The sequence below is a fragment of the Embiotoca jacksoni genome, unplaced genomic scaffold (assembly GCF_022577435.1).
Source record: "Embiotoca jacksoni isolate LCO1_2020_lvr unplaced genomic scaffold, fEmbJac1.0.p SCAF_10, whole genome shotgun sequence".
Lineage (NCBI taxonomy): Eukaryota > Metazoa > Chordata > Actinopteri > Embiotocidae > Embiotoca > Embiotoca jacksoni.
The window spans coordinates 15,097,855-15,118,239 of NW_027185230.1; the positions used below are offsets into that span (position 1 = coordinate 15,097,855).

Genomic DNA, 20,385 nt, shown 5'->3' on the forward strand with positions numbered 1-20,385 from the left:
TACTTTTGAAGAGGTAAAAAAGAAAGACAAAAGACGTGAGAAAGGATGAGGAGAGCGGCGAGCTGCATGAATGAGTGAATGAATGACCTCATCATTGCCTGGACCTGCAGTTCAGTGGGATTATGGGTAGACCCAGGGGAGCACAGATGAGTGATTGATTGGTGACGTGAGAGAAGCCCAAAGATCGGCGTTTCCTCCAAGACAAATGTATGACCACTTTACGTCTTATGTGTCGGGTTTATAGCTATCGGCTCATTTACATAAAATCAGATTAATAGGAATATCTTCACAGGTTTTGGAAACGTCCTTCACTGACCAACATCAATTCATAGACAACATTGCAACGTATACAGCTGCAGACTTGACGTATTAAAAAAACACTTTAAAAATGATTTATAATTTAAGACTTGACAACTTATTATAAAGCGATCAGGCATTTATCATTCCGTTTGGCCTTTTACCAAATGGAAAGAACAAAGACCTGCCAACGGGATTTTTCCACAACCTGGCAACCCAAAAGTTGCTCTCATCAATGGATAATCAATGATATAACATTAGTAAAATGATAGCCTATTAATGAACGGCGACTTCTGATGGAGTGGCAGCTTATCGTTGGTCTTGGTATGACCTGCAGGCTCGTTTCAAACCTCTCCTGTTTATCCAAACAGTTTTAAACAAAGGTTAACTGCAGTTTTTAACCACAAAATGCTTTACGCTTTCACATCTAATCGATTTTGTCACACTTTTTGAATGAATTTAGCCTTTTCTGTGATGTAGAAAAGAGTTGTTTGTTCTGTTTCTCTTGGAATGTGTTTTTTCTGTCTGTTATTCTGATACCAGACACTTTGATGCCATCTTGGCCAGGTCACCATTGGAAAACTGATTTTTTTTTTTTTTAACAATTTTTGTTTTTACTTGGCTAAATAAAATCCAGATAAGTAATTTGACATAACAGAGTACAAAGCTGATCAGACTGCATTCCCTGCCTGTTCTTCTGCTCCTAACTGACCACGAGTCACATTTCAGAGCAAGAAAAGGAAAATTCACGTTAGAATTTCCTTCACGTTTTCTTGTAAATGCTCACACCGGAAGATGTGAAGTAAACCTGCATCCTGACACATCCTCACTTTGCGCTGCAGGATACACTGAGGAGCTTCGTGTAATTGACGGTGATGTAACAGAAGCAGCAGCAGCTTTAAAAAAAAAAAAAAAAAAAAATTTAAAAAAGGGATCAGCTGAATCTATGAATGGTGCCTTTTGCTCTACAGAGCCTCCAGCTCCAAAAAGATGTGGTGACTTGAAATGCACCATTGGTGTGTGTGTGTGTGTGTGTGTGTGTGTGTGTGTGTGTGTGCGTGCGTGTGAGAGAGAGAGGGAGAGACACACACACACACACACACACACACACACACACACGGAGGAAGTGAGAGAGAGAGAGATCACCCAGTAAACACACAGCTCCTGTGGCAGAGCTGTTCCGCTTCTATCATGCAGCGAACAGTTTCTCGCTGAGAGAAGAGCGAGTCGGACCAGCAGCCGGGTTTTTGTCGGGAGTTTGCGCCGCAGTGATGTTCCTGCACTCTTAGCGAGAGGAGCAGCAGACGGAGGGAGGGAAAGAAAGAAAAAGAAAAGGACGCCGGTTTGTTGTTGTTCTCGTCGCCTCGTCCGCTGGACTGACATCGCATGGGGACATGAACAGTGTGGATCCAGCCTCCAACAAACTGTTGACTTTCAATCAACGGTAACAAACAAAAACAAACAAACAAACGAGCAAGCAAACCCTGCTCATACCTGTGTGAATGCGTGTCGCCACTCATCTGTTGAATGCATCTGCCGTCATCTCTGTCAGATCCCTGCAGCACGCGCATATTTTAAGGAGCCCCGGGCAAAACTCGACGAAGCTGCAAACACCTGCTGCTCCCGCGTACAGGGCGCCGAGTGCCGTGTCGGATCGGCTAATTGTGTTTACAATAGTCCAGATTTCGGGTCGAGTTTTGCTACTTTACGCATGAATTGCATGGTTTATCGATGTTTTCCCATTCACACCCGGATGGCTGGCAAAATGCGCGCCACTGAATCCACGAGTCTCCAGTTTAACAGACAGCTTTTAATTCATGCCATTGAAGCTTTGTTGATAGTTTTCTAAAAAAAAAAAAAATGCAAAGCCGTTGTTTTTCCCGCGGAGAAAAGACATGGCAGTATGTACACGGAAAAATATGAATAATTCATGCCATGCCTTTCAGTTGAAGGTAGCGGAGGTGCATGCAGCTCTGGCGGTAATGACCGCAACAGTCTGCCGGCCACCCTGACGGCAGGCATCTGGCTGAAAGTGAGCAGCCGAGTTCACATGTAGTCCAAGGTTGTCTCTGTGTAGCAGCTCATTTCCAGCTTCGTACTGTTGATGGGTCTGAAAATGCCCTCAGCTGCAGAGCTGGAGAGATTATACTGTGGAGTAAACGCATTGCACTGAGCTGCCAGTGTAGCAAATGCTCCCATACTGCTACCAGAGATGAGTCCTGATATCTTCCCTCATCAAATGCTGTTATTTCCATGTTATGCTCTGCTGTTGTTGTGGCATTAATAGTTTTTTTTTTTTTTTTTCCCCTCTCATTTTATGTAAGAATCATCTGCATCTTCATCCAGGTCCTCTAGTTTTTAAACATCACTGTTGCAAAATTACTTTCTGATTTTAGTACGAGTAATTCAGAGTCATAAAGCTGTATGAGGGGTTAGTATTTATACTGTGCATACTGTAGCTGTGTTGGTGCAAGTCTTGGTGCATGCATCAGTTGAGTGTAAGAAAAGCTGGTTTAAATCCTAAAATCATTTAAAGTTCCTAAGTTCAGTTATGGCACTTTTATTGAACATTTTGTACTGTAATTCTACATGTCTGTAGTATTTACAATGAATTACTGCAACTAACGTATATTTTGAGGATGTGGATGCATGTGTATCTTATTACGTTTGAAACTCTTCAAATCTGAGATCGTTTTCTGAATTTTGCACCAGCTGATGTGCCTTTATGCGCTCCAATGTCAGTCCTTTGTTTGGCATTGTCTCAACCTGTAATACTAGCAGGGGTGTTCTTTCTTTCAGTCTCAAAAAAGAGCTACTTCCTGGAGTGTTTGAAGAGTTATGCAGTATGCAATGTGACAGGAAAAAAAAGACTTTTTCTTGAGCGGTGTTATGACGTTTATTATGATGGGTGATTTATACTTTACATTTCACTCTACTGTGTGGAGCCTTTCACTGGCCACTATCCATTGTCTTGTGACAGAAACCACAATTTGTAACCTTTCCTCTACTCCATTACTGAGGGCAACAGATGAGTAATGAATATCCATTTTACCTCTTTCTGTTTCAGAGAGTTTTCTCTTTGGTCTGAGCTTTCAAAGTAATTTTTCTTCGGCAAACAGCCACTGGAAAGTGGATGTCTGCACCGCTGTAGTGCAGAGGTCAGTTTATGATGTCCAAACATATGGGCAGCTTTGAATGCAGGATAAAGGCAGACACCAGCTGCCCTAATGCTAAGATGTTTGGGACAAGTTTGTCAGCTGCAGTCGGATTTCCGACTCGCAGGGTAATTTTGTTGTTGCTTTGAATCTTTGTATGTACTGTACTTGAAATCTGCATATGTCATTCCCACTGCGTTGTGCTCCTGCAGCTCTGTTGACAGGTACATGGTCCTCATCTGGCTCAAGACACTTTTCTCTACCAGCTTGTTCCACCTCTTTAATAAGCATCAGCACAGCTTGAATGTTGTTTATCTATTCGGTCTGACAGAAATCACAACAGGCTACACCTGCTACATGTGATGAGATACCTCTCGTTTTAAAAGTGGAAAAGCTAAAATAGGGACAATTCATAATTTCCCGAGTACACAAGGACACATTTGTAGTCTAGAAACACTTTTTACCTCAGGTGTTATACGGCATGTACAGTTATACATGTGTGCTCAAAATGCACCAGTTGACTGGTTTGATGTGTATTGTTCTTGCCCTACCTTGAAAGACCAGTGGGGGGTAGAAATTGTTGTAGTGATGTGCTATACAACTGGGGGTTGGCCAGGGTGTTTTATTTTGAAAACTGACTATGTTGTTCCCCTGTTTGACTTCCTGTCAGGCTGATTTGCTCTGCGCAGCTTGACATGAAGTCCGTCCCGAAATAGTCGCTTTTGGGATGCTGCTTACAGGCACCGTCGTGTGTCCGGTCAGAAAATTAAGCATTTACTAGAATGCCAGCGATCAGCTATGGTGGCCGTGTCGGAGCCACGGCTCTAGTGGAAAATAGCCTTTATGCACCGTGACGAGCGAGGTCGAAGAAGGTCATGTGATGAAAAAGAAAGCGTTGTAAAGTCCCTGTAGGGAGGAGGTCGAGGGTGGTTGGATGAGACAAACCCAGGACTTAAACCAAGGAAACTGGTTTTTAAGTCTTTGACAAAGCAAAAGTCAACATGGATTTCTGCTAAGTAATGTAATATGTTTAACTTGCATAAAGTCCATGAGGGAGCTTTCATAAAAGTACCTATTTCAAGCCAAACCATGATCTTTTCGTAACAATAACCACGTGGTTTTTGGTACTTGGATGAAGTCACCATGTGGGTCTCCAAGAGAACCAGACGACTTCGATAAAACAACAGTATTTTACACCCTGTGAATGAGAACAGGTTGGTGTTTCAGCTCAAGCCAAAAAAAAATCTCCCCTTAACCACAGCCACTTGAGAGCTGTCATCGATGGCACATGCAGTTCAAAGACAGAAATTATTACATCATATGTTTTCACTTATTCATCACCTTTCAGTTGAATCCCAACTCAAACGATCGTCCCATGACGACCATAAAGCATCGTTGGAAGCCCTAAACTCATGAATCCCAGATGAGCTTCACCAGTAGAGTGGTTTTCATCAGGAGGATGGGTGGAGTAATATCAATTAATCACCTCCCTCCGAGCTACAGTCCTCCTCATGACCTCCTTCTCGGAGGGAAAGTGAAGGGTAGGAAGCATATTGACCTGGGTGCTGAGAGGCAAAGACGAGAGCACATAAAGGTGGAAGCTGTGATGGGGTGCATGTTGTGATGGAGCGCCACCCTCATCACCTCTGTGCAGATGAGGCAAGCATGAGGGAAGACGGCGAGTAAGGAAGCAGTGATGGATACATCCTGTAGTACAGACGCACAAATGCGTCATTTAAGCCTGAGTGTGCATTATGTATTAAACGGCTCCACTCCTCTGCGGAGACACAGAAACCTGACCAGGGTGGGAAGAGTCAGGGGGAGATGGAAGCGCTGTGGGGGATGTGGGCCAGAGAGATGGAGGAAGCAGAAAGCATGGAGGTCACATCGCCACTTTGACTATCATACACATACATGTGTGGTATACAAAATATGTAAGGAATATAGATTATAGAGTCCCACCATGAATACAGACAGGTATGGTTTACAACTCGCTGACATTATTTTATAGATTGTTGGAGCCCAAAAAATGGAGTTGATGCCTGGTAGGCTGTGACTCTGATGGTAGAGCACGCTGCCTACTAATTGTAATGTTGCCGGTTCAATTTCAGTTCTGCCTGTCAACGTGGCAAAGTGTCCTGTGGCAAGGCTCTAAACCCTGAGTGGCTCCTGATTACAGTCAAGCACCTTGCATGGCTAGTGCTTTTTAAACCGCTAAGCTCAAAAGGTGTTATATAAGTGCAAGTCTTTTAGCTAACGAGGTATAATTAAGACAAAATAATGCAATTTTGGGGGTAATTGTGTTTTTGGGAGGCGGTTAAATACTTTCTTCATGTGGAAACTGAATGGCCATTAATGAAGTGGTTTTAACCACATGCAATATTACTGCACGTTTTCCCATTTTGAGGACAAACTCGGGTCTTTTTGCACCGACGACATGATGAAGCTGAATGTATTGGCCTTGTGCCCTTTGTCTCATTTTGTTTTGTGGTGTGTGTGTGTGAGGAAGCTCCGTCTCCGATCGTGGCGTTTACTATAGCGATCATTACAGTAATGGCTGAAACACTCGGGATTAATTTTAAGATTAAGAAACAGCCTTTTACTCGATGCACATGAATGATGTTTACTTGTGTTAACATTATTTCAAGTATCAAAAGAAAAGAAATAATTTAAAGTTTAGTTCTTTTAAGTAATGGATACATTAATTTTAAAATCACCACCAAAACACGTGAGAAAAATCTGGGTCTGTCCAAAGGGGCGTGTTTTATCTCGTTTATTTAACTTACAAAAATTACAATCTGTCTTTTTGATGAGATTCAGACTTATTTCTTCATTAATAGCTTCGTCTCTAATAGGATTTAACCAGATTCTTACGACATTTCGCTTTCCAAAGAAACAAAATACTCTGAAATGAAAGCTCTGAGAACGCTGCCTGCCACGTACAGACAAATTAATTGATCGTTTTACGCCCAGCTTGTTCTTTCTGTTTAATTCATCCGTAAAATTTGAGGCTTTTTACAATGCCACCAAATGATTCTTCTACGTGGACAAGGGCGGATCAATAGTAACATGATCGTCATGACTGAGGATAAGCTGTGATAAATGGGCTGTTCAGAGATAATGTGGGCCAACTACAGACATCAGTCTCGAAGTTCTTGTTGGGTCTTTGTGCTGCAAACAGATGTCATGTGAAGCCGGCTGTGAGGGGCACCTTCAGCTCACATGAGTCTAACTTGATCATATCATACTGCTGACATTTAGAAGCACAAAAAAGACTTGAGTGACTGACCAGGTTTTTCATTTAGATGCTATCAAAGATCAAGGAAGGTTCTTGCTCACTGGATTAGCAAAAGTATTCTAAGGAAAGAAACACACAATTGATTGATCGAGTTAAATGATAAGATCCATATGAGTCTCATGTCTGGGAGTTAATTAGCTTAGCATGATGACTCAAAACAGCTAGTCTGGCTTTGTCCGAATGCAAGGTATCTGCTTACGAACGATCCTAAAGTTGTCAAATTAGCATCTTATATCTCTTTTGTTTACAAAAAATATACCATGTTAAACTTTGCAGTTAGCCAGTTCCTTTTATTTCCAGCCTTTACGCTATGCTAAGCTAAATGACTGCTGCTTTTAGCTGTGCAGCTAATTTCAGACAGGATATTTGAGTTGATCATTTTATCAAAGTTTAGTTTTATAAAATGTCAAATTATTGCCTTACTTAATACTAAAGCTAACTTTATTGAAATCTAAAAAGTAGCGTAGTTGGATTTTTCAAAAAGGAAAACTCATTATTTATGTTCCTCATGTGCGGTCATAGACTGTATATATATAAGTGGACGTAGCCTCTGACTCTGAAGCCAAAATGTGAAGTCAATACATTTTTTCCACAATTATGTGGGTGTTATTAGCTTCTCAGTAGTTTTCTACAAAATAGGCCTTAAAACGGCCGTGTTTATGGGGGCGTGTCTGTTTGATTGACAGGCCCGTGGTGCAGTCAGGTTTCCGCTATCAGTGGGCGGGGCATAATGTCCTCGGGTTCCTAATCAAATCTGCCGTTCGCTCCTCCCCAGCTCGCCCAAATATGGTCACATCTGGCTTCAACATGGCAAGATGGCGACGAACCAATGGGTGACATCATAACCTGTTGTCGCTTGGTGCGTGTGCCGCTTTCTTTTAATGTATTTGTGACTGTATCTACTCTGCGTGTGCCATTTGGCCACTTGACCAGCAGTCCGCTCTCCCGGCCAGTCCCCATCTATCACTCGAGCTTAATTTAATCAGGATCCACGTCTCAATCAGAACTGGGTTGGCCGCCGCCGCTCCCGGCCAGTCGCCATGCCACCGGGGGCCCCGCCACAGCGACAGGAAGGAGTCCGAGAAAGACAGAAAGAAAAGAAAGGAAGACCAGTGTGAATAAAGTGTCCGTTGATCAAGAAGACAGAGTGAGATTACTGAGATAAAGAGACGGGAGAAAAGCAGATGCAGCCACTTCCACTTGTGTATGAGTGACGTAACTTCATGTATGTGCTGTGTATGTGGTGTGATGGAGGGCCAGCGGGCCACGTGTCTGACCGTGCCTTTTTCTGTTCCAGCTCTGCCTCGGAGGACTTGGGCTGCAGGCGTGGAGACTTCAGCAGGAAACACTATGGTTCGGTCGAGCTGGTGAGTCCCACCCACAACGCACTCATTTGCTCGCTGCTCTCTTTGTGTCTCAGCGTGAGTGTGTCCTCATCCTCTCTCTCCTCATCCTCTCTCCCCTCATCCTCCTCATTGATTCTTCTCCTGATGATCTCCCCCTCCCGCTCTTTGTCTCTCTCTTTCTCTCGCTGCCTTCCCCTCTTTTCTGTTGGCATGGATGGACAACAGAAGAGGGGGGGGGGGGGGTTGACTGATGAGTCATGACGTACTGGGTGTGGTCCGGCGATGTGCTCTGCCAGCGTGGCTCACAATGGGCGCTCCGCTCGCTGCCGAGCCTCCAAACTTCATTTGTTTTGTTTTGACGCTGCTGGTGTAAAGACAGTGTGTGTCTTCGTGGTTGATTACTAAGCTGTTGAGTCATTGTTGTTGAGGAGAAGTGTGTGTGTGTGTGTGTGTGTGTAAGCTGAGTCTGTACATCCCGATAGCCCAGAGGGACAGGAAGTCCTCGGGCTGTCATGCTGCGATCGTACTTCCTACCAGGACATATTGTGGGTTCGTACATGAGTGCCGCGTAACACGTGTGCGACAGATTAGTGCTGAGGAGAAACCACACGCTGAATATCGGCACCAGCAGACTGACACTACACACAGTGCTGCTGTGCGAGGGTGTGAGTTGGAGAGAGAGGAAGTGAGGGAGCAGGATCCAGAGTGTGAAGCAGGATGAGGTCACTAATAGCCTCAATATTCAAAGAACGATTTGAGGCGTCGGTTCCTTTTTTGCATTCAACATGTGCAGCGTTCGATCTGATCAGCGGCGTCCTCTCGTCTTTTTTTTTTTTTTTTTTTTTTATCTCTGCTGCACCTAGAAATTTATATTTTTTTCTATGTGTGGCGAGCTGGAAGGTCTTCTGTGATCCATCATGTTGGATTAAGTATTAGATACGAAGACATAACATATTAGTATATGACTATAATCGGTGAAAAGATTGCAAAAACAATGTAAACACCTCAAGTTTGAGGCTAGAGACAATGGATCCTTTTGTCTTTATAGATGGCTGTCGCTAATAATTAATTTTCATCTATTAGATAGGTAGGTAGGTAGGTATTTACTTTATTAATCCCCAAGGGGAATTTTTTTCGCTACAGCAGCATACATACAGAAGCAATAAGACAATAATAGAAACAATAGAATAAAAGAATAGAATAATATAATAATAGAAAAGCAATAAATTACAGATTTATGAGTGGCTATATACATAAAATGTATCATAATAGTAAATATAGCCCATAACACCTTATCAGAGCCCAGTTTAAACCTGAAAGATATTTAATTTCCAATAACATGAAACGGAGAAAAGCTGCAAATCCTCATATTTAGGATGCTGGAACCCATAAATGTTTTAACTTGCTCCATGCTCAATGTTTTCATAAATGTATTAACTTATTAATTTAACCACTATCAGAATTGTGGTTGACTCATTCCTTCAAAGAATGTAGCTTCCCGGGCCTTGTTAGCAATGATGGTCTAATATGTGAGAGAAAGGTGGATGTTATGTGATATTAGTGCCAGGAAACCTTTTACAGAAGAGGTTAGGCTGGATGTTCATAACCACTCTGCCTTCAGCAGTTAAGATTATTGTCTTTTGAAATGTGACCAGAATCTTTTCCCAGCCTTAATCCAAATATTTTGTGGTAAAGTCAATATATTATTAACTTTAATCCTCATCAAACGGTTACCGCTGTAGTGGCAGATCAGTAATGCTAATTTCTTGATCACAGTTTTGGAAAGCAGTGACGAACGACACCCTGCTAATAAGAACGGATCAGGAGGTTTGCTTAGTTTAACATAAAGACCGGAGGCAGGAGGAAGCAAGCCGGCCTGGCTCAGTTCTCCCACCAGCACCTGTAAGATCACAAATCAACACAGACAGTGATGCAAAACCAAAACGATAAGATTAATTTTGCCGTGCGTTGACTTCCTGGAGCCTTCACTGGTTGCCTGGAAACCTCACGGTGACAAAGCCGGTGCCAGTTCAGCTCTATCACCCTCCTGTCAGTCTGAATGCTAAGCTAAGCTAATTCGTTGGTGGCATATCTACTGTACTCGGTGTGATGTCAATCTTTTCATCAGACACTCGGCAAGAAAGCAAATATGTTTAATTTGCAACTTTTCCTTAAATATGACAAGAACTTTCTTGCTTTGTGCATTTTATTTAGTTTGGACATTTACCGTTTACATTTACGGCAACAGAACCACTAACGACTTCCTCTACAAGCTGAGTAGTTTAAATCAGACAACACATTATAAGCGACACTATAGGTGCCTTGATGTTGGCTAGATAGTTAGCTCATTCAGAGCTACTATTTGAATCTCTTTAAGTGTACATGTAGAAGTTTTAGTCTAGGGTAAGAATCAAAAACATACGGGAAAGGATTATTTTTAAGACACAGCAGCTCCTGATGGGATAATTGGTTTTGTGGTACATTTTAATAGAAGATGAAGTGGATAGTGGAAAATTAACGACAGGGCCCGATAAACCCGGGTTGATCTTCAGGAACAACCTCGGGGAGGATAACCACATGTTGCCAAGCTTGCATTTTATCTCCGGTCCTTGACCCTGCAGTGAAATTAAGTCTTTGTTTTGCTGTGGGAGAATAAATATGATTGCTTATGTGCACGTACGAGGGAAAGTGTTTTTGTCGAGTCTGGCGCTCACGCTGTTTCAGGCGGGACGTCTCCGGGGGAAGCTTGTGCAAAGGTCGGGAAAGAGTCGGTGGAAATTCTGGTCTCGATGCCTTTTAGCCCACAAACAGCTCCTTGTGTTGACAGTGCCGGATGTGTGTGTCCTGTCTGGTATGGTGTAGGCATGATATTAGCACCTGACATTTCCTGAGAAGAATCGTTAAATTGTCCTCACATTTCCGAAGTGGGATTTTTATTTATTTTTTTTGCTTTCTCTTTCTGGAATCTTTTCGTCTGAGGTGCTTCGGTCCTGCAGCGGAGCACATGACGCTCTGGCTTCATCCGTGGTGTGAGATCGACATGGGCTGAGCTGCTTCCAGCAAAGACGACAGTGTTGAGGTCAAGGCTCTCCGCAGACTTTTACCGCTGTGGCTGTCGGTACACCTATTTGTGTCGTGCGTGAGTTTTCGACTGGGTAGTTTTGTCTGAAATCGCACACAGCTGTTCTGCACGCAGCGGAAATAACGGGAACATTTGAATGCATCACCTGTCAACATGTCTTCTGTCATTGTTTACCTAAAAATGTTTCACACACACAATAAACATAGAAAAAACTTCTATTCAACAGAAGTATTGTGTTGCTTGGTGAAAAATATACACTACTGTGTGGACGTGTTCAACTCGTGTTCGACAACAGCTGCCGTTTCCTTGGCTGCTGCAAAATAGGTCAGTGGTCCCTCTCTTTCCGCTGTGTGGACATGATGGCGACCATTAAGGGTGAGAAGTGTCCATCATTTCACACTCAATTTGCGGACGAGTATAAAGGGAACAATCAGGTACTTATAGTGCAAGGAATGTTCCCATGCTTGACAGTGTGAACACACTTTGCACTTTAAGTACTTTGCAAAAGTTAAGTGCACATTTGGAGACACAGGGGCAGAGTGTTAGTTTGTGCTTCACCTGCACTCACACTTGTTTAGCTTAGCAAAGAAGGATGAAGGTTAGCCTGTTGCCAGCTGAAACTGATGCTAATTTGGGAAAGAACCAGTATTCATTTGTTTGTTTGGAAAATGTGTTTTCAGTGACTCCAGGTGTTTGAAGCTTTGCTCCTCCAGGCTAAACCTAAAATGCTCAGCTCTCCTTTACAGCTGAATGCTGCACTAACGTGACAGGAAAAGGCAGATTTATGAACCCAGCTGCCCTTTTATGAAGCTGCCACGACGACCTGCAAAGAGAATTTACTCTTAGATTTACTTTTAGTCTCAAAATTTCCAAGCACGGCTCCCTAAAGGAATGTTTGAAAAGCCACCAAGATATTTCCTAACAATATTTTTCTTGTTCTACTAAATCATTTAAATATTTTGTTTTATGTTCTGTAATCTTTATTTCTCTACACGATAGTCTAAATGTTCTGACTGCGTGATATTTCCAGACTGTCAGTTTATCGTTCAATTAAAAATACTAAATCCTTTCAGTTTTATTTTCATTGAGTAATTTGTCCCTAAAATGTGTCGTATGGAAAGGAAATTAGTTTAAAAATTGTGCTGCCAGTCTGTCAATCATAATTTATGAGAGAAACACAGAAAAATAAGACAAGCGCTCTCACTAGCAAGTGTCACGCCAATGTAAACTTTACACAGCTACATGTACCAAAATACATATGTATTTACGCATGATACATATTATATATTACATTTAATATATTTATACCTCTAAATATCCTAGAATGTCTCTGTGTGCCATTTTTGTGTAGAAATAGTTTTACATTTATTTATATTTTTGTCTTAAAAGCATTAAATTATAATCTTCATTTGTCTCCACATGCTAAACGGGAAACGGTAGACACTCCACAGCAAACAGTAGTTTGTATCACTTTATATTCAAAAGAAGTATTTTAGTAAACAGAGTTAATGACCACTGTGTGACCCTTTTTCCTGCAGTGCAGAAGAGTTGAAGTGACCCCAGTATGTACCTCGCTGTTATGCCTCCAAATCACTTCACTGTTTGTGTTGTTTGTTTTCTGAACATGACATTGACTGCAGTCTGTTCCACTGCTTTAAAGAGCATGTTTTTGAGCGTCTCGACATAACTGGGAGATAATGACTCCAAGCGGGGTCTCCCTAATAAGAGAGACCGGCATAAGCAGAGCCGTGACTCACCTTGCCACTCGGTCTGTTTTATTTCTGGCATCGCGGCGGCGGTGGCAGCAGGAACCTCGACAATGTACCGATATGATTCGCTTTAGTCCATGCGCACACTTCTGACATTATAGAGCTGTGTAGGATCCGGATACATTTCAGCAGGCTTATGAAGTCAAAACTCTGTTCTGAATACATTTGATAATAAAACGTGTACTTTATGATGAAATAAAGGACTTTTTTTTCCCAAATACAAATGTACTTGAGATGACTGGAAACTTTGAGCTTGTGGTGGAACTGCAGAAAGGTTAACTCGATTACCAGAGTCATTAAAATGTATCCTCAAACTTTAAGTGGGGGTGGGGGGGTGTGTGTGGTTGTCTTATTAGGTGCCAGAGGGCCTGTTTGTTACATAGAAAAAATAGTAAACAAAGTAGGAAGTTTAATTCAATAACTACACCAAAGAAGAAAATCAATATCCTGCTGATGCACACGCGCACACACACACACACACACACACACACACACACACACACACACACACACACACACACACACACTGGCCGTTTGGCCCGTATTACATGCCCCAATCACTGTAGTCAACACAAGTGATGTTCCTGTTATCCTTTGTGCCAACACACTCTCTGAGACCTATATTTTGTAAATGCTTGTCCCCACAAGTCAGCAAAAAATACTTAATAATGTCATCTGCGTTGATAGAAAACACAACAAACTCCCACCCCATCATGCCTCTTCAACAGTGACAAACTCCACAGTTTACTTTAAAAAAAAAAAAAAAAAAAAACGTAATAAAAATCCGTTTCATCCTGACACGACAGCTTGGAAAGGGTGGCGATGTTTTTAAAGTGTCTTTATTTGAGGCCCGGAGATGAAGGTGGTGATGATGAGGTTGAAGCTATGTTGTATAACACACAGGGAAAAAAAACAAAAAAAAACAAAGGTTGGCGGTGTTGAGGATGAAACCCTTCGGACAAACAGTCTCATGTTGATTGTTACTGTGGTTGGACATGCGTGTTTGTCTCGGCTCCGTGCTGTTTGGTGTGCCGCAGTGCACAGCAATGAATGCGACTGAGACTACTGTCAGAAATGGTGTGTGTGTGTCTGTGTGTCTGTCTGTGTGTGTGTGTGAGAGAGTGAGACACTGTGTTGAGAAGTTAGCTGTCAGTCTTGCACAGCGACTGGTGAGCAGACGGCTCCACTCCCACCTGCCTACCAGTGTTACTGTCACTGCCTCAGAGGCCTTTGACTGCACTGTCACATTGAATTTATTCCCACTCTCAGAGTGTGTGCGTCACACTGTGTGTGTGTGTGTGTGTGACTGCGTCTGCTTGTTTGTTTATTAACTATGTAACTTTAGCTGAACAGCGGCCTCCGTGGCCACAAACGATAATTACAAGATGATAGCAAACTGACACATTTTATTCTTGCTTTATTTTTGTCATACAGGCATTGAAAGGTTTATGTGTAACATTAGCAGAACTTGTATCGTCTCAGTTATAGCAGCAACATGCCAATAATGTTGCTAACTAATCTCACTTAGCTAGCTCTGCTTGTTTCTTGTTTGTTGGGCGGCGCTAATAGGATGCAGAGATGGCGCTTTTGTTTTGGTGGAAGATTTGGATGTTTAGATGCGAGCCCTGGCAATAGATTGGTTAAATTCACACATCAGCCCAAAAACAAGCCAATCAATCAGTTATTATCTTCTTTTGCTCATTGTTAAAACAGACAGATGTGATAATGGCTTTCTGAAATGTCAAAACTTAGGAATTCATCCTCATGAGTCATAACTGGAGCCACTGAGTTGGTGGTATTCATCACTTACATGCAAACTTTTTTGCAAACTGACAAACTCCAGAATAAATGAGGTCACTTTTTGAAATGATCAGAGCATTTTTCTGAGAGACTACCTGTGCAGAAACACTCGTCTTATTTTGGTTTCCGTACTCGGAGTCAGTCGAGTTTTTTTCAGTCGCAGCTCTATTGTTTGTGTTTATAACACTTTCCTGCAGCTGCAGGATCCAGTCACAGCTTGACTACAGCTTGGTGGAAACCAGAGCCTGTTGTTACTCCTCTGAGGCTTCTTTGATTTGTTTTCTTATTTTTCTGACAATTACTCTCGTTTAGATGCAGCCATTTTGTCACCTTCCCCCGCGTGCTTCATACAAGGTTTCAGAAATAAAACAATTCTTGTCTCATTTGAAAGTAATTGATATTTTTAAAAAGCCTGCGACTTAATCAGCCTCTTTTAGAAATAATTTGAAGTTTGTGTCACAGTGAGTGCTTATCCAAACATGCCTATTTAAATTTATTAAACCCCCTCCCTCTTACTCTTGTCTCCCCATCTGTCCCCCCTCTTCCTATTTTCTCTGACACATAACTAATCATCTATTAAAGCAGCTGATGCATGGCGCTCTGCCGCTGAGCTCTGTGATCCAGGGCTTCACTGCAGCATCTGCCCACTCCTGAGGGCCCTCAAAGCTGCTGCACCCATCAGCAGGGCTCTCGGGTGGGTGGCCCGATGTCTTCAGTCCCTGTCATTAGATTAGTCATCACCCGTGTTGCTCGATTACAAATGTACGTACTCATGTCCCATTCTCGTGATTGCCATATCTCAGGAACTCCTTGAGGGACTCTCTTTTTTTTTTTTTTTAGCACGAATGTTAATTTAGTACAGAGGACGAACTGATTAGATTTAGAAGGTCAAAAGTCACCTCACAAAACACATTTTATGGCCATAACTCCAGACTTCATGCGCTAACTGGCAAATTTTCACATAAAAGTCTATCAATTCTTTGGAGCAAGGTCCATGTTTGAAGCAATGTCTGCTGTCATCGCTGCAACTTTGTGCTTAACAAAATCAGCTTTATTGGAAAAATTACTTAAGTTTTCACCATTTGACTCTGGACAGATATAACTGTAAACTGCAACTTGACCATAAGCCAGTGATTGTAGTTCTTTTTGTTAACAACTTCAACAAATGACCCAAACCAACAATTAAATGATACCAACAAGACCAGTCTGTCTACCCGCAGCCTGATATAGCTTATTTCTGTGCCAAAGAGCTCCATTGTCGTTATAAAATTTGTTTTTAAAAATTCTAAAAACACAATGGACATCTGTGGCACAGATGAATCTGGCTTTGACTACAGAGTCAATATTTATTAGAAGGATCAGTTCATTCAGGATCCGGAAAGCGGAGATCTGGATATTACTGCATGGTTCAGATCATCTGTTTCCAGATCCTGCCTCTCTGGTTGTATCTGTTGGGGTTTAAGCTTTAGCTTCAGGAGGGAAAAACTACCTTTTAACACAAAGAAACCAGACAGAACCAGGTTCAGAGGTGGGCGGCCATCTGCCTCGACCGATTGGGATGAGGGGAGAGCAGGGAGAGAAAAGAACAGCAGAGAGAGACTACAAACAGTAAACATTAGCGAGTTGTCTGGGACAGTAACCGCAGATCAGAAACATGAATCTCTGGAGCCAGAGATACATGCACAAAAAGCACAAAGCTAGAGTGGTGAGAGAGAGGTATAAAGTTAAGGGACATAAATGGATGGAGGCCGATAGCAGCGACCTGAGTCATCTGAATCTCCTGTAAGAAATCATAAAACTGATTTATTAGCTGGTGGTGATTTGACCACTAAAATCTTATAATCCACCCATCAATAAAACATGATCAGGAAGACGAGATAGAAAAGTTTTGGAAAAGACGGTGAGAAGCATTTTGTATCTCTTTCCCACACTTCACTTCCTTCTCTAAATTCAGCTACAATATTTTTATTCTGGATCGTCTGAGTCACCGGACAGTCTGTGTGAAACGCTGAGATATTTATGCCTATACATCTCTCAGATTCTGTTGTGTACCAGCACAACATGTAACGATAACTCCAACCTACCAATGTTTAATGCACACGGTCCTATAGCATAGAGTATTTCATATATATCATTTCCAATGCGTCTTTTGTACTGATGGGAGTGTTTCGTACAGATCTGAGTCTTAGAAGTGCTTCATTTGTGAGTTCTGTTATGGAACATTTTCTATGGGACAAATGAATGGGACTTTTACTTCCAGAGGCGCCTAAAGTAGCCCCTCCCACTTTGCATCTGGATTGCATCTGTGAAGCACAACATTGAGATTTCATGGAGATGTCTTAAGTCAATGGAGACTAAGAAGATGGGAAAAAGAAGAGCATGTGTTTTCGTGATTCCTCCGATTCTTCCCTTTTAGCCTGTTTAACGTTCCCCTTTTTCTTTATGCCTCTTTGTTTTCCAGATTTTTCTCCATCCTCTCTTCCTCAACTCTTCATCTGCTTCTTAATTTCCTCGTCGCTTTTTCATATCTCCTCTCAGACTCTGCACCTGCCTCTCTTCTTCCTCCCTCCTCACCCTCTTCCACTTCCTCTCCTGTTCTGCCTTCTTTGAGGTTTGTGAGTGTGCATGCGAAGGACCACTGATGAGATAAATTATCTATCAGCAGTCACAAAAGTATTGATTTAATACCCTTGACGCACGCACACACACACACACACACACACACACACACACACACACACACACACACACACACACACACCTCCCTCTGCAGTGTAGCGCTCCTTTGTCCCGTGGGCCTTGGGGAAATCAGAGGCTCTATGAGTACGCCGTGAGCTCGATTGTGTTTGTGAAATGTTCAAGTCATGCCCTAAAATGGTAACTGTTTGAGTGTGTGTGCAAAGGAGAGTGTGAGCTTGCGCCGTCTGTGAAGCCTCTGCCCTTTTCCCCTGGGCTTACGCATCCTGGAGACGGCTATTATTCTTTTATCATTCGGCTTTTTGTTGTCATCACACATCGCTCTTTGCCTCCCTTCCCCATTGGCCTCATCCTTCATCCTGCCCCTCTCTCTATATATGTTGGGTGTCTCTTTTTTTTTTTTTTTTTTTTTCCTCCACCCCATATTACTCCACTGTAGTGGCAAGGTGGTTTATGGGTTGTTTGTTAAACCGTAGAAGCATAACGGCTCCCCCTTCTCCACTGTTACCTCTCGTCTGCCTCCCTCCCGCCTCCCCGCCCAGGGGGAATCGTTGGAGTGCAGCTTTTCCTTCTTTGCCACTCTTCTGTTGCATGATTTAGAAGCAGTGGCTGTGTGATGCATATGTGTGTGTGTGTGTGTGTGTGTGTGTGTGTGTGTGTGTGTGTGTGTGTGTGTGTGTGTGTGTGTGTGTGTGTGTGTGTGTGCGCTTAGGCAAACACACACTCACAGACTCCCCGGAGAGCTTAATCTCGCCTTTCTCCTGACATTTTTCATTCTTTCACCTCAAAAAACAGCAGAAAGCCTATTCACACACTGCAGCACAAACACTTACCTAAACGCACATTTAATACTGAAAGCGTTTTCTTTCTCGCATGCAGCCGCACACACACACACACACACACACACACACACACACACACACACATGAGGGAGGCAGTGCATTGCTCTGTCTGAACGCTGCATTGGTTTCCCCTCCATTATCCTGCGATTGGACAGTTAATGTTGCAGGAGGCAGGAGAAATGGAGGGAGATGGAGGCCTCCAGCTTCGACATTTACTTTCCATTTTCTGCACACAAACACGGATTTTACTGGAGCAGCAAAGCTCATTCACTCGCACATAAACGCAGGCACATACACCGCCACGCTTGGAAACATGCAGAAAATATATTTGCTTCCAGGCCTATTAATGTGCAGACGAAAGGAGGGAGCGCATTATTTTCTGCGGCATCTCTTAAAACACAGCCAATTATTGCACAGAAACCTCCTGTTGTTTATCAGAGCTTCACACCTGCAGTAAATACGCTTGGCTCTCTATCTGCTGGATTTTATTATCTCATTATATACAGTGCACCGTAGGGAGCGAATGCAGCCAGTGCTTCCCTTGTGTGCACATTAGGGGCGGGTGAAATCAGCGATATATTGAATATGTATTGATGTTTTTCATCACAATATTCTTCAGTTGAAAACACACCTTGATGTCGGTATAACACCTTTTGTTTTGTTACGCTTTTGCTTGGAATCACAGATTCAGGTAAAGACATTTTTCACATTAAAAAAAAAACTGTCCGAAAATACGTCGTATACATGTGCGCCACTATGTTGTTTCTTTCTTTGAATTTTTCTTGGCGTTACAGTTGACAAACTCGAATGTAGTTCTCATCGGAGTAAGGATTGAGGAACAGTTTTTAACTTAAAAGCTGCCTCTGCTCCAATCATAACCCCACTAATACGACTGCAGGTAATAGCTGATCAGTCGAGTCACCAAATAAACACCTTCTGAGTTGTAGTTTTTTTTTTTTTTTAAACCTGCAGTACGGTTAACCATTTGCGTTTCCTCACCCTTTTACTATTAATATGTTTCATTTCCTCTTTCACAGATATAGCAAATGAGTTATGTTTCATCTTTGTTTTGCCTCTTTGACTGGGCGCCCTGTAATACCTTATGATCGAGGGTAAATACTGATTTGGCTGATGCACAAAGATTTAGTTGGCCATTCACGTGAAGTATTAAGGTTTATTTATTTAGGTTGTTCGATTACTTGAAGAAAGCTCAAAGGGGGAGAAATACTTCAGGATTTACTTTAACCTTGGAGCATTTCATTTTTGTCCTTTTGTATAAGGTGTACTATTATTTCAACTAGTAGCAGATAACGTTGTAACCGATAGAGGAGGGTCTTTTTAGCATGAAATGCAAATAAAAACTTCATAACTATTTATTTACGTCACAGCGTTCCTCCTCCAAACCCAACTTCAGCCAAGCTAAGGTTGCAAAATTTCATTAAAGAGCTTTGCACCAGTCCCCCAGCTACAGTACTGCATATCAGATTTAATTTAGCTCGAACAATAAAGTCAGAGTGACAGTTATTAATGATTTTATTCAGGATGTAAAGCGCTCGCCTTTTATCCTCACTTACCCACAGGAATGTTTTGAATGGACTTTAACCCTTCGTCTCTCTCTCTCTCTCTGCATGATAAGTGCTCCCTCATCACTCTTCTTTGTCAGTGTACTGTCTGACATGATCTAATGAGCTGCTGAATGGGGTGCACCACCCACTTTCCAAACTGAAAAACATTGTGCCCTCCTTAGTTTTGCACGGGCTCTCTCAAGCCATTCAGAACATCGTTTTAGTTATTAGTTTATCATGATGCCTTTGAGGTAATGAGTATGTTTCTGTACACATTAGTGTCGTGGTTTTAAACATATTCTGGATATGTCTTTAACATGAAAAATGTAAAACTTGGTTTTCAATACAGAATGCTTTCTCTGGTTTATATAATTGTAAACTGAACATCTTTCAACTTTAGGACAGCTTTTCAGATAATTCAAGACAGTTGAAGACATCACTTTGGATGTTTTATGGGTTAAACAATCAATCGAAAAAACAATTGGCACATTAATGAAAATAATTGTTTAATTTTATTGTGGAGGAAATAAATTA

General features: G+C 42.1%; 1 protein-coding gene across 4 annotated transcripts in view; it reads left to right on the top strand.

The window, feature by feature from the left end:
* garnl3 (GTPase activating Rap/RanGAP domain like 3) overlaps nt 1-20,385 on the top strand; it is a 70,912-nt gene that overhangs the window by 15,473 nt on the left and 35,054 nt on the right. For 3 of the 4 annotated variants that reach the window (XM_069168928.1, XM_069168903.1, XM_069168913.1), the window contains exon 2: nt 8,048-8,117. In XM_069168928.1, coding sequence (XP_069025029.1) covers nt 8,048-8,117 — 70 coding nt within the window. Of the gene's footprint in view, nt 1-1,446; nt 1,742-8,047; nt 8,118-20,385 lie in introns of those variants that run through there. The other variant, XM_069168920.1, reaches the window with a different exon arrangement.